This window comes from Symphalangus syndactylus, chromosome 14 (assembly GCF_028878055.3).
Source record: "Symphalangus syndactylus isolate Jambi chromosome 14, NHGRI_mSymSyn1-v2.1_pri, whole genome shotgun sequence".
Taxonomy (NCBI): domain Eukaryota; kingdom Metazoa; phylum Chordata; class Mammalia; order Primates; family Hylobatidae; genus Symphalangus; species Symphalangus syndactylus.
In genome coordinates this window covers 66001862-66017697 of record NC_072436.2, presented here as the reverse complement: position 1 = coordinate 66017697, position 15836 = coordinate 66001862, and the positions used below count along the sequence as shown (strand labels likewise).

The 15836-nt window shown below is 50.4% G+C and overlaps 1 protein-coding gene across 13 annotated transcripts in view; it reads left to right on the top strand.

Moving 5' to 3' along the window:
* Positions 1–15836, top strand: part of TOM1L2 (target of myb1 like 2 membrane trafficking protein) — a 129523-nt gene that overhangs the window by 86199 nt on the left and 27488 nt on the right. For 6 of the 13 annotated variants that reach the window (XM_055241606.2, XM_055241605.2, XM_055241604.2 and 3 more), the window contains 3 exons: positions 1561–1695; positions 3466–3624; positions 6552–6668. In XM_055241606.2, coding sequence (XP_055097581.1) covers positions 1561–1695; positions 3466–3624; positions 6552–6668 — 411 coding nt within the window. The remainder of the gene's footprint in view (positions 1–1560; positions 1696–3465; positions 3625–6551; positions 6669–15836) is intronic. The other 7 variants (XM_055241611.2, XM_055241609.2, XM_063617784.1 and 4 more) reach the window with 3 other exon arrangements.

Here is a 15836-nt window from a genome sequence, read left to right as displayed (position 1 = left end):
GCTGTCCTGACCCAGTAGTTTTAAATCCCTGAGCATGCAGATAAAATAAGTGCATCAGGGAAAGCCAGGCTGACAGTACTGTTCCTGGTAAGTGAGATGCATCAGTCATAATTAAGGAGGCTTTTTGGAAACTGACCTTTTAACTTCAAATGGGTCTGTTAGTTAGAGACAGAGTTTCTGTGGCTGCCTCAGGATTGGTTGTACCGCATTGCTGGAGTGAGGGAGACAGTTAAATTCTGTGACGATGACAGACTTGGCAATGGAGTCATGGGCACAGGAGGCTCTGCCTCCTCCTTTGGGTATGTATGGTGAATGGGACAGCATGGGAAGGGCCATTTCTGGGGAGCCCTTTGGGTATTCTTTTTTTGATACAGTCCGAGACTTCCAAAGAACAGAATTTTTCTTTTTTTTGAGATGAAGTCTCGCTCTGTTGCCCATGCTGGAGTGCAGTGGCACCATCTCGGCTCACTGCAAGCTCTGCCTCCCAGGTTCATGCCATTCTCCTGCCTCAGCCTCCCGAGTAGCTGGGACTACAGGTGCCCGCCACCACACCCAGCTAATTTTTGTATTTTTAGTAGAGATGGGGTTTCACCGTGTTAGCCAGGATGGTCTTGATCTCCTGACCTCATGATCCATCCGCCTCGGCCTCTCAAAGTGCTGGGATTACCGGGGTGAGCCACCGCGCCTGGCCCAGAATTTTTTTTTAATTTTTAAGTTTCATGAGTTAACAGAAATTATAATCTACTTAAATTTTTGCTCTTTCCTTTCTGTGATATGTTTTCACTGAAGGGAATCTGGTGATCATGCTTTTCATGGGATTTTTCGATTTGGGCACACGTGTGCTGACATTTTTGGCAGCGGACATCATGAAAGAAGCTTGGGTCTGGGGGTGAACCCTGGGGGTGAACTCCCCAGTCTGGCCTGGGTCTGGCTCCCAATGGGCTCTTCTTCCCTTGAACCACAGTCGTCTCACCTACTGGCAGCAGCGCTAGACAGAGCTAGGCTAGACAGGCTCGGCATTAGTTGTCTCTGATCTGAGGAAACCTGTAGTTAGCCTTTATTTCATGTCACACATCAATTTCTCCTTTCCTTTCTGCTCAATTTGCTGCCAGTTCCCAACTCCACCAGTAGAAGCTCTCAGGGCAGAGGTGCTCCCGCACAGAGGGCAGGCACCCTGTGCTGACAAGGCTCCACCTTCCACTCCCTGCAGCTGAACAGCCCCAGCAATTGATTTCCTTGCCATTAGGGAAATGCCTGCTTTTTAGGATGCACCACAGTGCATAGGTGTTATTTCTCTGTCTCTTCTCCAAGGAAATACATGCTAAATTAAGTTTTGTGTTTTTGTTCACGCTCAGCAGCACCACTGAAAGCCAGGGTTTCACCAGCTGTGTCGTGGCAGCAGTTGCGAAAGGAGAGGAACAGAATAGGTTTAGCCAGTGCAATTTGCATGTGCAAGTAGGAGAGCATTGGTCTCAGGGAGAGGACGTGGGCCACTTTGGATTTTCAGATACCATGGCAGCTCTTGAGAAATGCTTCCTAACAGGCCTTCTATTCTCCCAGGCATGGGCTGATGCCTTTCGAAGCAGTCCTGATCTCACCGGTGTTGTGCACATATATGAGGAGCTGAAGAGGAAAGGGGTTGAATTTCCCATGGCAGACTTGGACGCTCTGTCTCCCATACACACACCACAGCGGGTAAGCTTCCAGCTGGCACTTTGTAGAAAGACCTACTGCAGAACGGGTGAGCCAAGCTGCTGCAGCCACCCTTCTGCTGCTGCCTTTGAATTATTCAGCTTGTCATCATGCTTTCTTAAAGCTCGGGGGCATTCCTTTTTAATAACAAGGGGCATGCAGGAGTGAGACAGCTGGTTGACTGGTGATTAAGTGGCAGCAGTGTCTGTGGAAGAATATATTAGAGGGATCAGTTCAGGGTTTTCATGGAAATGGCTACTTGGGCAGGGCCATCCTGTGAGGGTCATTAGCACCTGCTTTTCAGAGGCCGCTAGAATCTGGTGTGGGAATCCTGTTGTCCCTTGGAGCACCATAGCACCTCAGGGCTTGATGTCACTCTTGGGTCAAAAAGTAGCTTTCTGTTTTTTTAATTGTACCAAGTCAAATGGATCTAAAATTTATTTTGAGCTGTGAACATTCAGCATCAATCCAGAATTGATTCTGGATTCAATCCTTGATTCCATCAGCCTTGGGATCAAAGCCCTGGGAAGGTCCCTTTAGGGGCATCCCACCAAAGCTTTTGCAGTGCCAACAGTAACTCGAGCACCGTGGAGGGGGCAGCTTGGCACTTCAGGGTTAAAAGCATGTAGGTCATGCCTCATGGTTTCTCAAGGAAGCTAATCCCTCTACTGGCTGGGAATCAGCTCCACTCCTAGCGCCTAGGGGAGAGCCAGGAAAGCAACAGGGTCTGAGAGTGGCACCTCATCCCAGTACACTTCACCTTGCCTGCCCCCACTGCCTATCTCTGAGAAGGACAGCACACCTGTGCACGTCTCTCATAGGAACACAACTTAATCTTAATGTGCAAGAGGTTATCTGAGATGCCCAAAGGGCAAGCATGAAGGATTGCCCTTTCTTTTTTTTTGAGTCGGAGTCTTGCTGTGTTGCCCAGGCTGGAGTGCAGTGGTGCGATCTTGGCTCACTGCACACTCTGCCTCCAGGGTTCACGCCATTCTCCTGCCTCAGCCTCCCGAGTAGCTGGGACTACAGGTGCCCACCACCACGCCCGGCTAATTTTTTGTATTTTTAGTAGAGACAGGGTTTCATCGTGTTAGCCAGGATGGTCTCTATCTCCTGACCTTATTATCCGCCCGCCTCGGCCTCCCAAAGTGCTGAGATTACAGGCGTGAGCCACCACACCTGGCCCAAGGGATTGCCCTTTCTAGAGCCTGTTTTCATCATGATCCCTCCAGACCATGCGCTATGCTTTGTGAAATCAACATAACCTGTTTCATTCTTCTAATAATGACAGAGAGCAGTGTTGTTGTTCCTATAATTACAAAAAACATTTGGTAAATTGCATAATTACTATTTACATTAGTCTACTTGTAAAGACCAAAAAACTAATTCTTATGGTATGAAGTAAAGATCTGTGATTAGCAAAACTTAATAACTGCCCTCCCTCCACTTGGATCCCGAGGTGGTCTTAATAATAGGAACCATGACCAGAGGGCTCCCAGAGCACTCTCAGTGCTGCCTTTTGGAGTTGCTTTCATTGTCTGCCACACATTCCTTGAGAGGTAAGTAGAGGGAGGAGCCATTGGCAGCCCCACTTCCCAGATGGAGAGCCTGGGCTCAGTGGGGTTCTGTGAGCCTCACCCAGGCAGCAGTGGAGCAGGGCCTCGAGCCTTCCGTGGGCAGCCTTGGAGAAGTGCCGCATGGGGTGGGGTAGGTACCAGGTCCAGCTATGCAGGCAGCCCAGGTAAACAGAGGACTTTGTTGTTGCCATGCCAGAGTGTCCCTGAAGTGGATCCAGCCGCGACCATGCCCAGGTCCCAATCACAGCAGAGGACAAGTGCTGGTTCCTATTCCTCGCCGCCTCCTGCTCCCTACTCCGCACCGCAGGCCCCAGCTCTGAGTGTGACTGGCCCCATCACAGCCAATTCAGAACAGGTACTTGCGTAATTCGGGGCCATAGGCAAGCCAGCTGACTATCCTTATTCATCTTTCTGGGAGACACTTACAAAGGCTCCCCAAGCCAGGTATTGTGCTGGGTGTTAGGGACACAGAGATGGAAGGGCTCAATCCCCAGGGGAGACAGATGCTGAGGAAGTCATGATGGAGTGTGGTCAGGCTGTGGTGGGGAGCAGAACCAAGGGCTCAGATTTGTGAGCCCAGGGTTGAGTGGTGCCTGGGAGGCACCTGGGACCTGGCATGCAGAGGGTCCTGACATAGGAGTCAGGCTTTGTCAGGTGAGACCGCATGCTCAGCAATAACATTGCAATGCAGAGGTGCACAGGCTGCTCTCTTGGAGCAGCAGGTGGCTTGATTGGAGAGAAGGCCCATATGTAGGGCCCAGATCCGGGAGGAAACCATGGCAGAACATGAGGCCAAAAGCATAGATGTGCAGCTGAGTTGTGACGGGCTTGTCTGTCATGCAGAGGCTTAGATCTATCCTATAAAAAAAGTCAGCCATCAGAGGCCTGTGACCTGATCAGGGAGGCCCTCCTGAAGCACAAGAAGCCTTCTTTTATCCCAAACACTCCCCACCTTCCTGGGTTACTTCCTGATAAACTAATGCAGTTTTAACCCCACACTGGATTTTTTAGATGAATTGGGGAGTGCTCTTTAGAAGAATCCATAGAACTTCAATTAGTTACAATTTGAGAATTGGTCAGACTTGGGGGAAAAAAAAAAAAACTCTCCAATGTTTATATTTACCAAATCTTTATTTACTATTTGCGACAATGTCATGACTGTGGAACCTCACTGAAGCAGAGGGGTCAAGCAATGTGTGTGTAGGGATGGCAGTGTTGTGTTGTGTTCCTCACACTTCCCTGCTAGCTCTGAGCAGGGAGTATGGTGAGAGCAGGAGGAGTGAACTTGAAGCCCCCAGGGCCTGGGTGTGAGCCTCCAGCTCTGCTGCTCACTGTAGGCTTCAGTCAGGACATTTAACCCCAGTCTCCGATCAGTAGAACAAGCGATTTGTTACCCCACCAGGCAGCTGTGGGCTTGACAGGCAGATGGAAGAGGTCCTCATTGTGGCTACCCAAGTGCTGTGGGAAAGAAGGTCTCTGGCTTTTGGCCCTGTTTCTTTGGGCAGAACTGTGCCCTTCCTGCTCTGAGGGAAGGCAGAAAATGTTTGAAGTTGGACAGTTACTGAGCCCCTTCACCAACTCACAGTGTGGGAGGTGCTCGGGAAGGCCCTCCTAGTAGCCAGAAGATGCTGGGTCTGGAGGGTCTGGGCATAGGTAGCACAGGAGCCCTGAGGCCTGTTGCCCCTGGGGGAGCAGAATGCAAGCAGAGATAGGCAGGTCAGCACCCAGCCTGGCCAAGAGGACCCAGGGCTTCAGAGTCTACCGGGTGGCTACCCATAGCCCTCCTGGGCCTTCCTAGCCAGAAACCTCTTCTCTCTACCAAGACTTTGATCATCCACCAGGCAGAGCCAGAGGCTAACAAGAGCCTCTTGGGACCCAGACCATCTCCCTGGTAGACCATTGATTGAGGTCTCCTGTCCCTGTCTCTGTGCTGAGGGTATAAAGCTCAACCCAGCTGAGTTCCTGCCCTAAGAAGCTAAAGGCCTGCTGAGAGAGCCCACCCACACAGGAGAGGCTGCTACAGCTGCAATAGTGGAAGACGGCACAGTGAATGGGAACCCGAGGAGGCAGGAGTGGTTGCTTCTACCTCCGGATGGGGTGGGGAGAGTCAGAAAAGGCTTCACTGAGGAGAGGAGTTGTCACTTAAGCTGGGTCACAGTGCAGGAAGAATGACATTACAGTTCCTCTCTCTGGACCTTTGAGCAGGAACAAGGGCCGTATGTGTGTAGTAGAGAGCATACCTGCATGCCAGGTGCCACATGGGAAACACAGCAGCCTGGTGAGGTTAGTGCCACCTTTCTGTAGGTGAGGAAATGAAGGCTCAGAGAGGCTCAGGTCCGGCTCCGGATGTTGCTGCTGAGTCTTCCAGGGCTCCCTCCAGTGTCCTGTGCAGTTCTTGACCTCTGTCCAGCGTTATTTGGTCTCTTGTCACTGAGTGATGGGACCAGTAGGCACTTCTATGCAGATTCTTCTATGATACTTCACCGTGGACAAGGAAGGTTCCTGTGGTTTCTGCAGATGCTTCGAGGGGGTTGAGGGAGTGAAGGGGCAGATCTGAGGTACAGGACTGAGGGCAAGGGGAGAAAGTGTATGATGTCTCTGTTGCTGGAGAGGAGCCTCGGGCCTTGGCCTGGGTTCAGGCTTTGGGATCGCTAATGGGCAACTTGGGTATTTTTCAAGGGGCTGTGTTACCATGTAGGGAGCTGGGTGGGGAGGTGTCTCCCCTGTTGTCTTCCTCTGTTCTCTCATTCTTGCCACAGCAGAAAAGTGCTGTTGACACTGCCCAGCCTCTCAGAGGATCCTAGTGTTTAGATGTAAAACTCCTAGGAGCAGAGTCTATAACTCAGAGCTTTGTAGAACAGGATCTCAGCCCTGAAGGGATCTCAGAGCTCCTGCCCTCCTGCACTTGGATTTTAAAGAGCAGGAATGGAAGCCCTGAGAGGTTCAGCTTCTACTCAAGTTCCCATGGTGGGAGAGCTGAGACAGAGAGCCAGCTTGGTGCGCTCCTGACACAGAGCCCTTCACTACGTGGTACGGCTTTCGTGTCACAGTCAGAGAGGCACAATAGACTGTTGGTGGCAGGGCCCATTCAGCTCTCTCAGAGCTGACAGGCAGGCCAGAGGGAGATGAGAAGGTAACCTCTGCAGTGTGCACTCAGAAAGGCGACCCAGATCTCCCAGTGAGAAGGATTGTCACTAGCCTAGGAGCAAGCTGATTCCGATATTGCAAGTGCAGGCTGACTGACCTTTCCTTCCTGCTTTCCTTCCTCGTGGCCCCCACCAGATTGCCAGGCTGCGGAGTGAACTGGACGTCGTTCGAGGAAACACAAAAGTCATGTCTGAGATGTTAACAGAAATGGTCCCTGGACAGGAGGATTCATCTGATCTGGAGTTGCTGCAGGTGAGTCATCTTTCAGAAGCACTTGGCCTGTGGTGGCAGCTCTACCACCGTACACTGTTGGAGGATCCCACCCAGGGACACAGCATCAAGGCGGGACAGGTCCAGTGGCCCTGTTGTTGATAGTCCATGTGAGCGCACACGCAGCCTCATGTTGCCTATGGACAGGCAGAGGCCAGTACCACTGTCTCTCTTTTTTATTTTCCTTAATAACATTTTTTTCCTGATTATAAAATGCCAGTTGTAGAATACATGCTCACAGAAAGAAAAAGAAAGCACAGAAAAGAAAATAATAACTTTCTTTGACCCAAGCATCCGTAAATAACCACTGTAGGTGCTTTGATGTATTTTCTTTCTGACTTTTTTGTAGGTTTATTTTAAACGTAGTTGAGCTTGTACTATTTCTGTATTTTGGTGCCTCAACATCACATTTTGCAGGAGGGCCTTTTCAACCTTGATTGTGCACAGGAGCCCTTCCAGTGGCACCTCACCCCCAAGGTGTCCTGAGACTGAGATGAAGTGCGATGCTCCTGTGCTTTTCCCTAACACTGAGGATTCCCAGGCATATTGTGGTTTGCCATTGCAAACTGGCCTTCCCGCCTCTGGACAGCCCATGGATCTGGGGGCATGGCAGAAAGGGGTCCAGGAGTGGGCGGCCTGCAGTCTACCCCTGAAACCAGGGTCAAGGCCCCCACCTCAGGCCTGTTTCCCAGGGCAGCCAGGTCCAGAGCCAGTGCCCAGATCTCCACCACACCCAGCCTCAGATGACCCTGGCACTTGCAGAAAATGTCAGTGGTACTGCCCTTAGAAGCAGTGACCTTCTGGAGGGTGGAAAAAGGATGCTGTGAACTACAAGGCCCCACACACTTTTCAACGGGAGGCAAGATGCTTGAGTGAACAGGTCAGGAGCCAGACTGATTTGGCAACCTGGCATGAGTTTCTCATGATACACCTGCTGCTGCTGCTGATACTGCCATTTGTGTCCGGCCCTCCATTGTCAGTCTTGGTCCCCAAGTGCTACACCTTCTACCCTGCTGCTGGCACGTGCTTGCCGCCTGTGAAGGCCCTGTCCTGGTCCCAAGTTGCTGCTTATTGTGCCCCCTTCCTACTCCAAAGCCATCAGCTCTTATGGGGGTGAGGGTGGGTGGAGACCTGTTCCAGGCCTAACACAAAGCACAGTCCTAGGGGCACAGAGGTGCATGAGCTGTGGTCCCTGCTCTGGAGGAGCTTGCAGCTTTTTGCAGGAAATAGACCGGGAAACAACTTATCTCCTTGTAACTACACCAGCCTGCTCTTGAAGCTAAGACAAGTACCCTTGGCCCAGCCCCAGTGAGGAGTCCTGAGTGGCCTCTCCCTAGTTCCCAGACCTCACTCCTGACACACCTGCATCAGCCCAGGCTTGCCTCAGCTCAGCAGATCCAGCTGAATATGTGCTACATTCCGGGGGACCTGGCTTCCCTTGAATGCACTGTCATTGGCCTCCATTCCCAGCCTGCAGGAAGGTTCGGCCAGGCGTTACCCAGATGCACAGGATTCTGAGGTCAGTCCAGAAACTGAGAAGGCCTCTTGAAGCAGTTTTGTGCTGTGTCAGCGTCGGAATTCCTGCTGACAGGGGGGATTTGCTCTGGATAGAGCCGTGCTCCTGGCAGCAGGGGGTGTGTTGAACAAAGCCAAGATGCTTCCAGACAGCCAGAGCAGACCCAGACAGCAGGAATACTTCGTGTTTTGTGGAGAAAGGGGGTTTGGGTTTTTTTTCTTTTTTTTTAAACAAGCCCATCAGCCAAGACAAACAGAACCTAATCTCCTGGCGTCAGCTCACAGTTTTCAAAAATAGGTTGCTTCCCATGATGTTTTCCTTCCCTCTGTTTTGTTCCAACTCCAAGCCTCCCAGCCCTCACTGCTATCTTATAAATCAAACAGAAAAAGAATGACTCTGGGTGCCAGTGGGAGGCTGTCCTTCCAGCAACAAGAGATTCAGGAGCTGGGCAGCACTGTGGACAGCCGTGAACAGACACAGCCCTCCTGGCTGGTTGGCTGCACGCCTCTGCCATCGCTGATATCTTCCCTCCCCTTCTTCCCCTGGCAGTCAGAAGCCAGCAGGCAGGGTCTCCCAAGGGTCAGAGCCACACTGAACCGCCAACCTTCCATGTGGAGAAATACCACTGTCTGCTTGGAAAGTGCTGGAATCAGAATGTGTCCCCAGGACTCTCCATCACGCTGGAGGGCAGCCAGAGTGCTCGGGGCAGAGAAGTGCAGAGCTGAGAGTGCTGGCTAGGCCATGGAAACAAACAACCCAGATGTTCCCACCAACAGAAGCTGCTCCCAGTTCAAGTATAAATTGCTGGGGTAGGAGGTGGGGGGAATAGGAAGAGAGATAATTGGTGGTGTCAGCCCTAGGATGATCATAACTGTGGGCAGGTTATGTCCCGGTTGCCTCCTGCACATCGCAAAGCACTTTTGGGTGTAGCTTCCCACAGTGAAGCAAGAGCAGCAAGGAAACTTGGCAGTGTGAGCTATTTGCCTGCAGACTCATGGGTATGTGGCTGATATTTGAGGAGAGGCTGAGGCCACTCTAGCACCCTGTGCTGTCAACGTAGCTGGAGCGCCTGAGGAGAAGGAAGGCAGGGTGCCCAGAGTGAACACAGCAACTCCTCCTCTTGAGCTGTGCGTCAAATCCTCCACTCTCTGAGTTGGGAGAGACCTTCCAGGAGGTTGGTTCAGTTCTACACCTGTGTTCAGATTTCTTCCACAGCATCTTATCTGTTGGGTCTTTCTGCGTGTCCCCAGTGACAGGCTGTTCACGGCAGCCCTCTTGCTTTCAAATGGACATCTTGGTTAGACTTCGGGCAGCAGTACAGCAGGCATACAAATTACGTAGGCCTATGAATTAATGCCTTCCCATCCTTGCCCTCCCACTGATGAGCTGGGCGATGCTAGGTAAGTCACCAGCCGTCTCCAGGCCCCCTTCTCCTCTCTAGACTGGAGTGATCACTTGCACCTTGGCAGTGCCTGGCGCAGGGCTGGGCTTAGGCAAGGCCTCACAAATCCTAGCTTTCGTGACTATTGTTAGAAAGCCCTTTCACACATTGATCTAAGGTGTGGCTCCCCATAACTTTGATCCTGGTCTGTCTTCTTAGACACTAGAACAAGACTAATTCCTCTTTCATGTGGGTAGATCCTTAAATATTTGAAGATTGCCGTAAGCCCCACCCACTGCCCAGTCTCCACATGGAACAAATGTGGCAGTTGGCAGCCCACCACGGGGAGGGATAGGCAGTTCTTCACAAGAGGCAGACATTATAAAATGGAGAGCTTCCATCAGCTGAAAACCCTGCTGCATCACTTCTCATCTGGTGGTTAAGCCTATCTTTGTCATCCTGTTCAAGGACACTTAGGTCTGGGCCTGAAATTCAAGACACTGCATCTGTCTCTGCTAAAGTGCATACCCTTACCTGCAGAAAGCCTGAGTTCGGCTTTCTGGGATCTTTATTTATTTATTTATTTTTATTTTTATTTTTTGAGACGGAGTCTCGCTCTGTCGCCCAGGCTGTAGTGCAGTGGCACAATCTCGGCTCACTACAAGCTCCACCTCCCAGGTTCACGCCATTCTCCTGCCTCAGCCTCTCCCAGTAGCTGGGACTACAGGCGCCCGCCACCACGCCCGGCTAATTTTTTGTGTTTTTAGTAGAGACGGGGTTTCACCGTGGTCTCGATCTCCTGACCTCGTGATCCGCCCGCCTCGGCCTCCCAAAGTGCTGGGATTACAAGTGTGAGCCACCGCGCCCGGCCTCTGGGATCTTTAAAGATTGCGATTCTGTCATCCAGTGCCCTCTGTCTCTCCCAATTTAGCCTTTTGAGCTTTGTCTTCAATGAATAACTTTTAAGTAATACAATAATGCCAAAAATATATGTTCTTCTGTGGCCATTCATCAGCATCAGATAATAACAGAGGCCTCCTCGTTTCTCCAAGTAGCAGATGGTGTATCTCCTCTTGCTTCTTGCGTCTCATTTCAACAAAGACAGAATGGCCAAGGCCATTTTCTCTAGAGAAATCTAGTTTATTCTACATGTTTAGCTTCATTATTCCCCTTTCTCATCAACAAAGACTTTTTTCTCCCTCCCATCTTTGCAGCAACAGAAAACAGATCTTCAGGACCTTATTCTGTGTTCCTTCAAACTTGTGGAGGGCTCAGAGGAAATCCATAAAGATGATTAAAAGACTGTTGTGTGAGGTAGGGATGAGAATGTCCCTTGAAGAAAAGATAAAGGCATTGGGATTAATTAGATAGAAAAAAGAGGATATTTACCAAGGTGTTCTAATAGATGGAGGGCTTTTGTACAAGTGACCAGCTGTTCTTTCCTCTGTTGAGGACCAGAAATAGAAGGCCAAAGCTGAAGTCGTCAACGTTTAGGAAATTCCTGTCCTGGCTGTTGCACAGTGGAAAGGGTGACCTGAGCAAGCAGTAGGCTCTTGGGTGTCTTAGGCCCAAAGAGAATCACACTTTGAGTGATTTGGAGGTGGAGGAAGCAGAGGAAAGTCTCCCAAGTGAGCCTGCTGAGGGTCTGGCTGTGATGACACCACAGAGGACATGCAGGTGGCCAGCTGGCACTGTGGTAGCAAAAGTCTTTAACATCTGGCCTTCCTCTCACCTTCTCACCTTCTGCCTTCTGTCCTTTTTTTTTTTTTTTTTTCTTTTTTTTTTTTTTTTTTTTTGAGAAGGAATATCGCTTTGTCACCCAGGCTGGAGTGCAGTGCCATGATCTCAGCTCACTGCAACCTCTGCCTCCCGGGTTCAAGCGATTCTCCCACTTCAGCCTCCCGAGTTGCTGGGATTACAGCCACCTGCCATCATGCCTGGCTAATTTTTGTATTTTTAGTAGAGATGGGGTTTCACCATGTTGGCCAGGCTGGTCTTGAACTCCTGACCTCAAGTGATTCACCAGCCTCGGCCTCCCAAAGTGCTGAGATTATAGGTGTGAGCCACCACGCATGGCCTTTTCTTCCTTTTTGAGATAGGTGTAAAAGACTGAAGCCAGGAGATGGTAAAGCTTTCTCTGTGCAGAGGCCCCTAGAAATCCCTGATGTGGAAGCCCCAGGTCATAGTCTCTGGGCCTGTCTTTAGCATAGCTCTTTGGAAAGCCATCAGGATGCTTCTCCAGGATTGGAGGATAGAGGCCCTGCCTGTGGAGTTGGGAGCTGTCTAACCCACCACCCCAGTGGGAAGGCTGTAGGGAGGAGGCAGCAAACACAAGGCCAGAGCAGATGTTCCTGGTGCTGACTGTTGATGAGATCACTTCATTCTGTGCCCTTGGGGCTCATTCTTCCTCCAAGCTGAGGTCACAATGTTAGAGCCTCAGAAATCATCTAACACTTTCCAAACTTTTTTTTAAACTAATGGAGGCCAGGCACAGTGACTCACACCTGTAATCCCAGCACTTTGGGAGGCTGAGGCAGGTGGATCACTTGAGGTCAGGAGTTTGAGACCAGCCTGGCCAACATGGTGAAACCCCATCTATACTAAAAATACAAAAATTAGCTGGGCATGGTGGCGGGTGCCTGTAATCCTAGCTACTTGGGAGGCTAAGGCAGGAGAATTGCTTGAACCCGGGAGGCGGAGGTTGCAGTGAGCTGAGATCATACCACTGCACTCCAGCCTGGGTGACAGAGCAAGACTCCATCTCAACAAATTAATTAAATAAATAAATAAGTAATGGCTGGGCACGGTGGCTCATGCCTGTAATCCCAGCACTTTGGGAGGCTGAGGCAGGCAGATCATGAGGTCAGGATATCGAGACCATCCTGACTAACACGGTAAAACCCTGTCTCTATTAAAATACAAAAAATTAGCCAGGTGTGGTGGCAGGCGCCTGTAGTCCCAGCTACCTGGGGCTCTGAGGCAGGAGAATGGCATGAACCCGGGAGGGGGAGCTTGCAGTGAGCCGAGATTGCGGCACTTGCACTCCAGGCTGGGCGACAGAGCAAGACTCCATCTCAAAAAATAAATAAGTAAGTAAATAAATAAATAAAGTATGGAAACTTTTCCTCCACAAATAAAATTTTACAGTGAATGGCAATGTTTAAAATCGAGAAAAGCAGAGCAGCCCCAGCTGCCCTGGCCCCATGCCATGGAGGCTGCTGCAGCATGTCAGTGGCCTTCTGCAGAACTTCCTCATGAATGCAGCCCCCTTATTTTACACAGGGAGAAGCAGGCCTGGAGAGGACTGGAGACTTGGAGAGTGTATCCAGTCACAGGCTACTTGCTGCCTGCAGCTTGGTCCCCAGCACCCAGCTGGGGCTAGGGCTCTGTTGAGGAGACTGACATCAACCCCTGCTCCCTTCCATCAGGCCGCTGGTGCTGGGAGTATTTGTAGCCATGTTTCTGAGACACTTCCTGCAGTCTACTGAGGAATCTGGTTTGGGTATCCTCTAAATCCAGTGAACCACCCTTGAGGCCTACTCTTCGTTTTGGGGCTTCTGCTGTGTGGAGTGCAGATGGGGGCTGGTCACCCCTTGCTGGAGGTTTTTCTAGAGGGGCTCTGATGACAGACTGGAGTGTGTTGAATGCTTTGGGAGTCTTAAGGAGGGTGGGGTGGTGGGGGATCCCCAGAAAACATTGTATGTGGACAGGAAGATGAATAAATGGGAAGTATGTGTTAAAGCTGTCACTGTAAAATGTTAATGGTACAATCTAGGTGATAGGCATATGGTGTCTGTTCACTGTAAAATTCTTCCTGTTTTGCTGTATGTTTGAAAATTTTTATGACAAAATACTGGAGTGGGGAAACATCCTGAGGCTTCGAAGGATGAGTAAGAGTTTGTTTGATGGAAAAGGAAATAAGGGACATTGCAGGCAGGTGGCCAACTTCTCAGGAGCCCTTGAGCAATGTGGCAAGTGCCTGAGGCCACCTATATCCTGGAAAGTCTGAGGTGTATTTGAAGATGGCCTGTGGGCCTTAGGTGCTGATATCGCAGTCTTCTGGAGGGTAACTTGGATCTGTTTCCCACAACATAATGCCACACTCCCCTGACTTGCAGGTCCTGTGCCTTGTGATTGGCCTGCAGCTTGAATGAGAAGTGATTGACTTTTTTCCTTCTCTCTCCCCAACCAAGGACAGCCAGGGCTGCCTGCTAGGCCACAAACCCCAGAGGCCACACTTTCTTGTAATGGGCCTGTTTGCCTGAGGGAATGGGTCCTGAGCTGGGACTTGAGATCCTTTTGCTCATCAGAGATTTTCCGCAGACACCTGGAGCGCTGGAGCAAAGAGGAGCTCAGCAGCGCCTGGCTCGGTCCTCATGTGTGTTGGCACATCCGCATCCCTGGGGAGGAGACCCGCACGGTGGCCCGGAACAGTCCATGGCAGAGCAGAGAGGCAGAAGTTTGTTTGACCTCTTTTCTCTGTCCTACTGCCCAGCCTCCCTTTTCCATCCTGCACACTTTGGCCAGGTCTCCCTCTGGTGCTTCTTCCAAAGAATGGCATAAATCTACTGCCCAAGTATTGGCCAAGTATCCTTTTTTTCTTTTAGGAAGCAGGGGAGGATGGTCTGTCAAAGTTAACCAAAATCTGTGCTCCCCTGTCAGCCCTGAACAGATGCTCACTGCGTTTTAACAATATATTAGAAATACTATGATTATTTTAATTGTTCACTTCAGTCCTGGCTGTTGGAATTCTTCACATGATCTAATGTGATTGCTTCTTTCATAAGTTTGGACATTTTTATTTTGTTTTTGTTTGTTTTAATGTTAAGGGCCTGGCTTGGTTTTCAGCATCACTCCTGAGTATGCTTCATTCTGTAATGAGTGTTTCCCCTGTGTTGCTGGTTTTCCTGTGTACAGTAATTGTGACTGGGTTTTGACCTGTGAGTGTCCATTGGTGCCTGTGGCCATTATTGCCTGGCAATCCAGACTACATCTGGCAGGCCCTGAGGCCCAGGCAGCTTTTTGAGAGCCCCTCTCCTGCCTGGCCTGGGGACATGAGCCATTCACAACAGAAGAGAGTGGGCATTTTGTGGAGTTTTCTCTTTACTGGATAGTAGTGTCCCCTGCAATTAAGATCCCATATTCACCTCTTCTTATTAATTCTAGCACTTGTCTATATGTTTATAAGTGCTTACTGCTGGTTCAGTGGGGCTTGGGATGAGTCCTAGAGAGGGAAAATTAGATCCTGGATGAATAAGAATTTCCCATTCTCTGAGTGAAGAGTGCTGAGAAGACTGAGCGTATGTGGATAACTGAGCTGGTAATTTGCGGGGACCAAGAGTTCAGAATACTTTATATTTTATTTTTATTTTTTGGAGACAGGGTCTCACTCTGTTCCCCAGGCTGGAGTGCAGTGGTGCAATCTCTGCTCACTGTAGCCTCTGCCTCCCGGGTTCAAGCAATTCTCCCACCTCAGCCTCCTGAATAGCTGGGATTACAGGTGCATGCCACTGTGCCCAGCTAATTTTTGTATTTTTTCGTAGAGATGGGGTTTTACCATGTTGGCCAGGCTGGTCTCAAACTCCTGACCTCAGGTGATCCACCCGCCTCGGCCTCCCAAAGTGCTGGGATTACAGGCACGAGGCACCGCACTCGGCCTCTGAATACTTTTTTTTTTTTTTTTTTTTTTTTTGAGATGGAGTCTTGCTCTCTCTCCCAGGCTGGAGTGCAGTGGCGTGATCTCGGCCCACTGCAAGCTCCGCCTCCCGGGTTCACGCCATTCTCATGCCTCAGCCTCCCAAGTAGCTGGGACTACAGGCGCCTGCCACCAACGCCCGGCTAATTTTCTGTGTTTTTAGTAGAGATGGGATTTCATTGTATTAGCCAGGATGGTCTCGATCTCCTGACCTCGTGATCCATCCACCTCGGACTCCCATAGTTTTGGGATTACAGGCATGAGCCACCACACCTGGCCCCGGCCTCTGAATACTTTAGAGTCATTAATTAATTCTCCCAGAAGTACTTAGGGAGTGCCTCCCATGTGTCAGTCATGGGTACCAGGGAAACGCCTTCTCTGCCCTCAAGGAGCTTCAGTCTAGAGGGGAAGGCAGATAAGAAGCCCAGCCCCTGTGTGAGTGCTGTGTTGCAGGATACCAGGGACATGCAGGGGGGATGCTTTTGATTCCCCACTGGCTGATTGACCACCTCAGTGATGTGTTCAGCAGATGATTACTGGGCTTTTTCACTGTGTGTG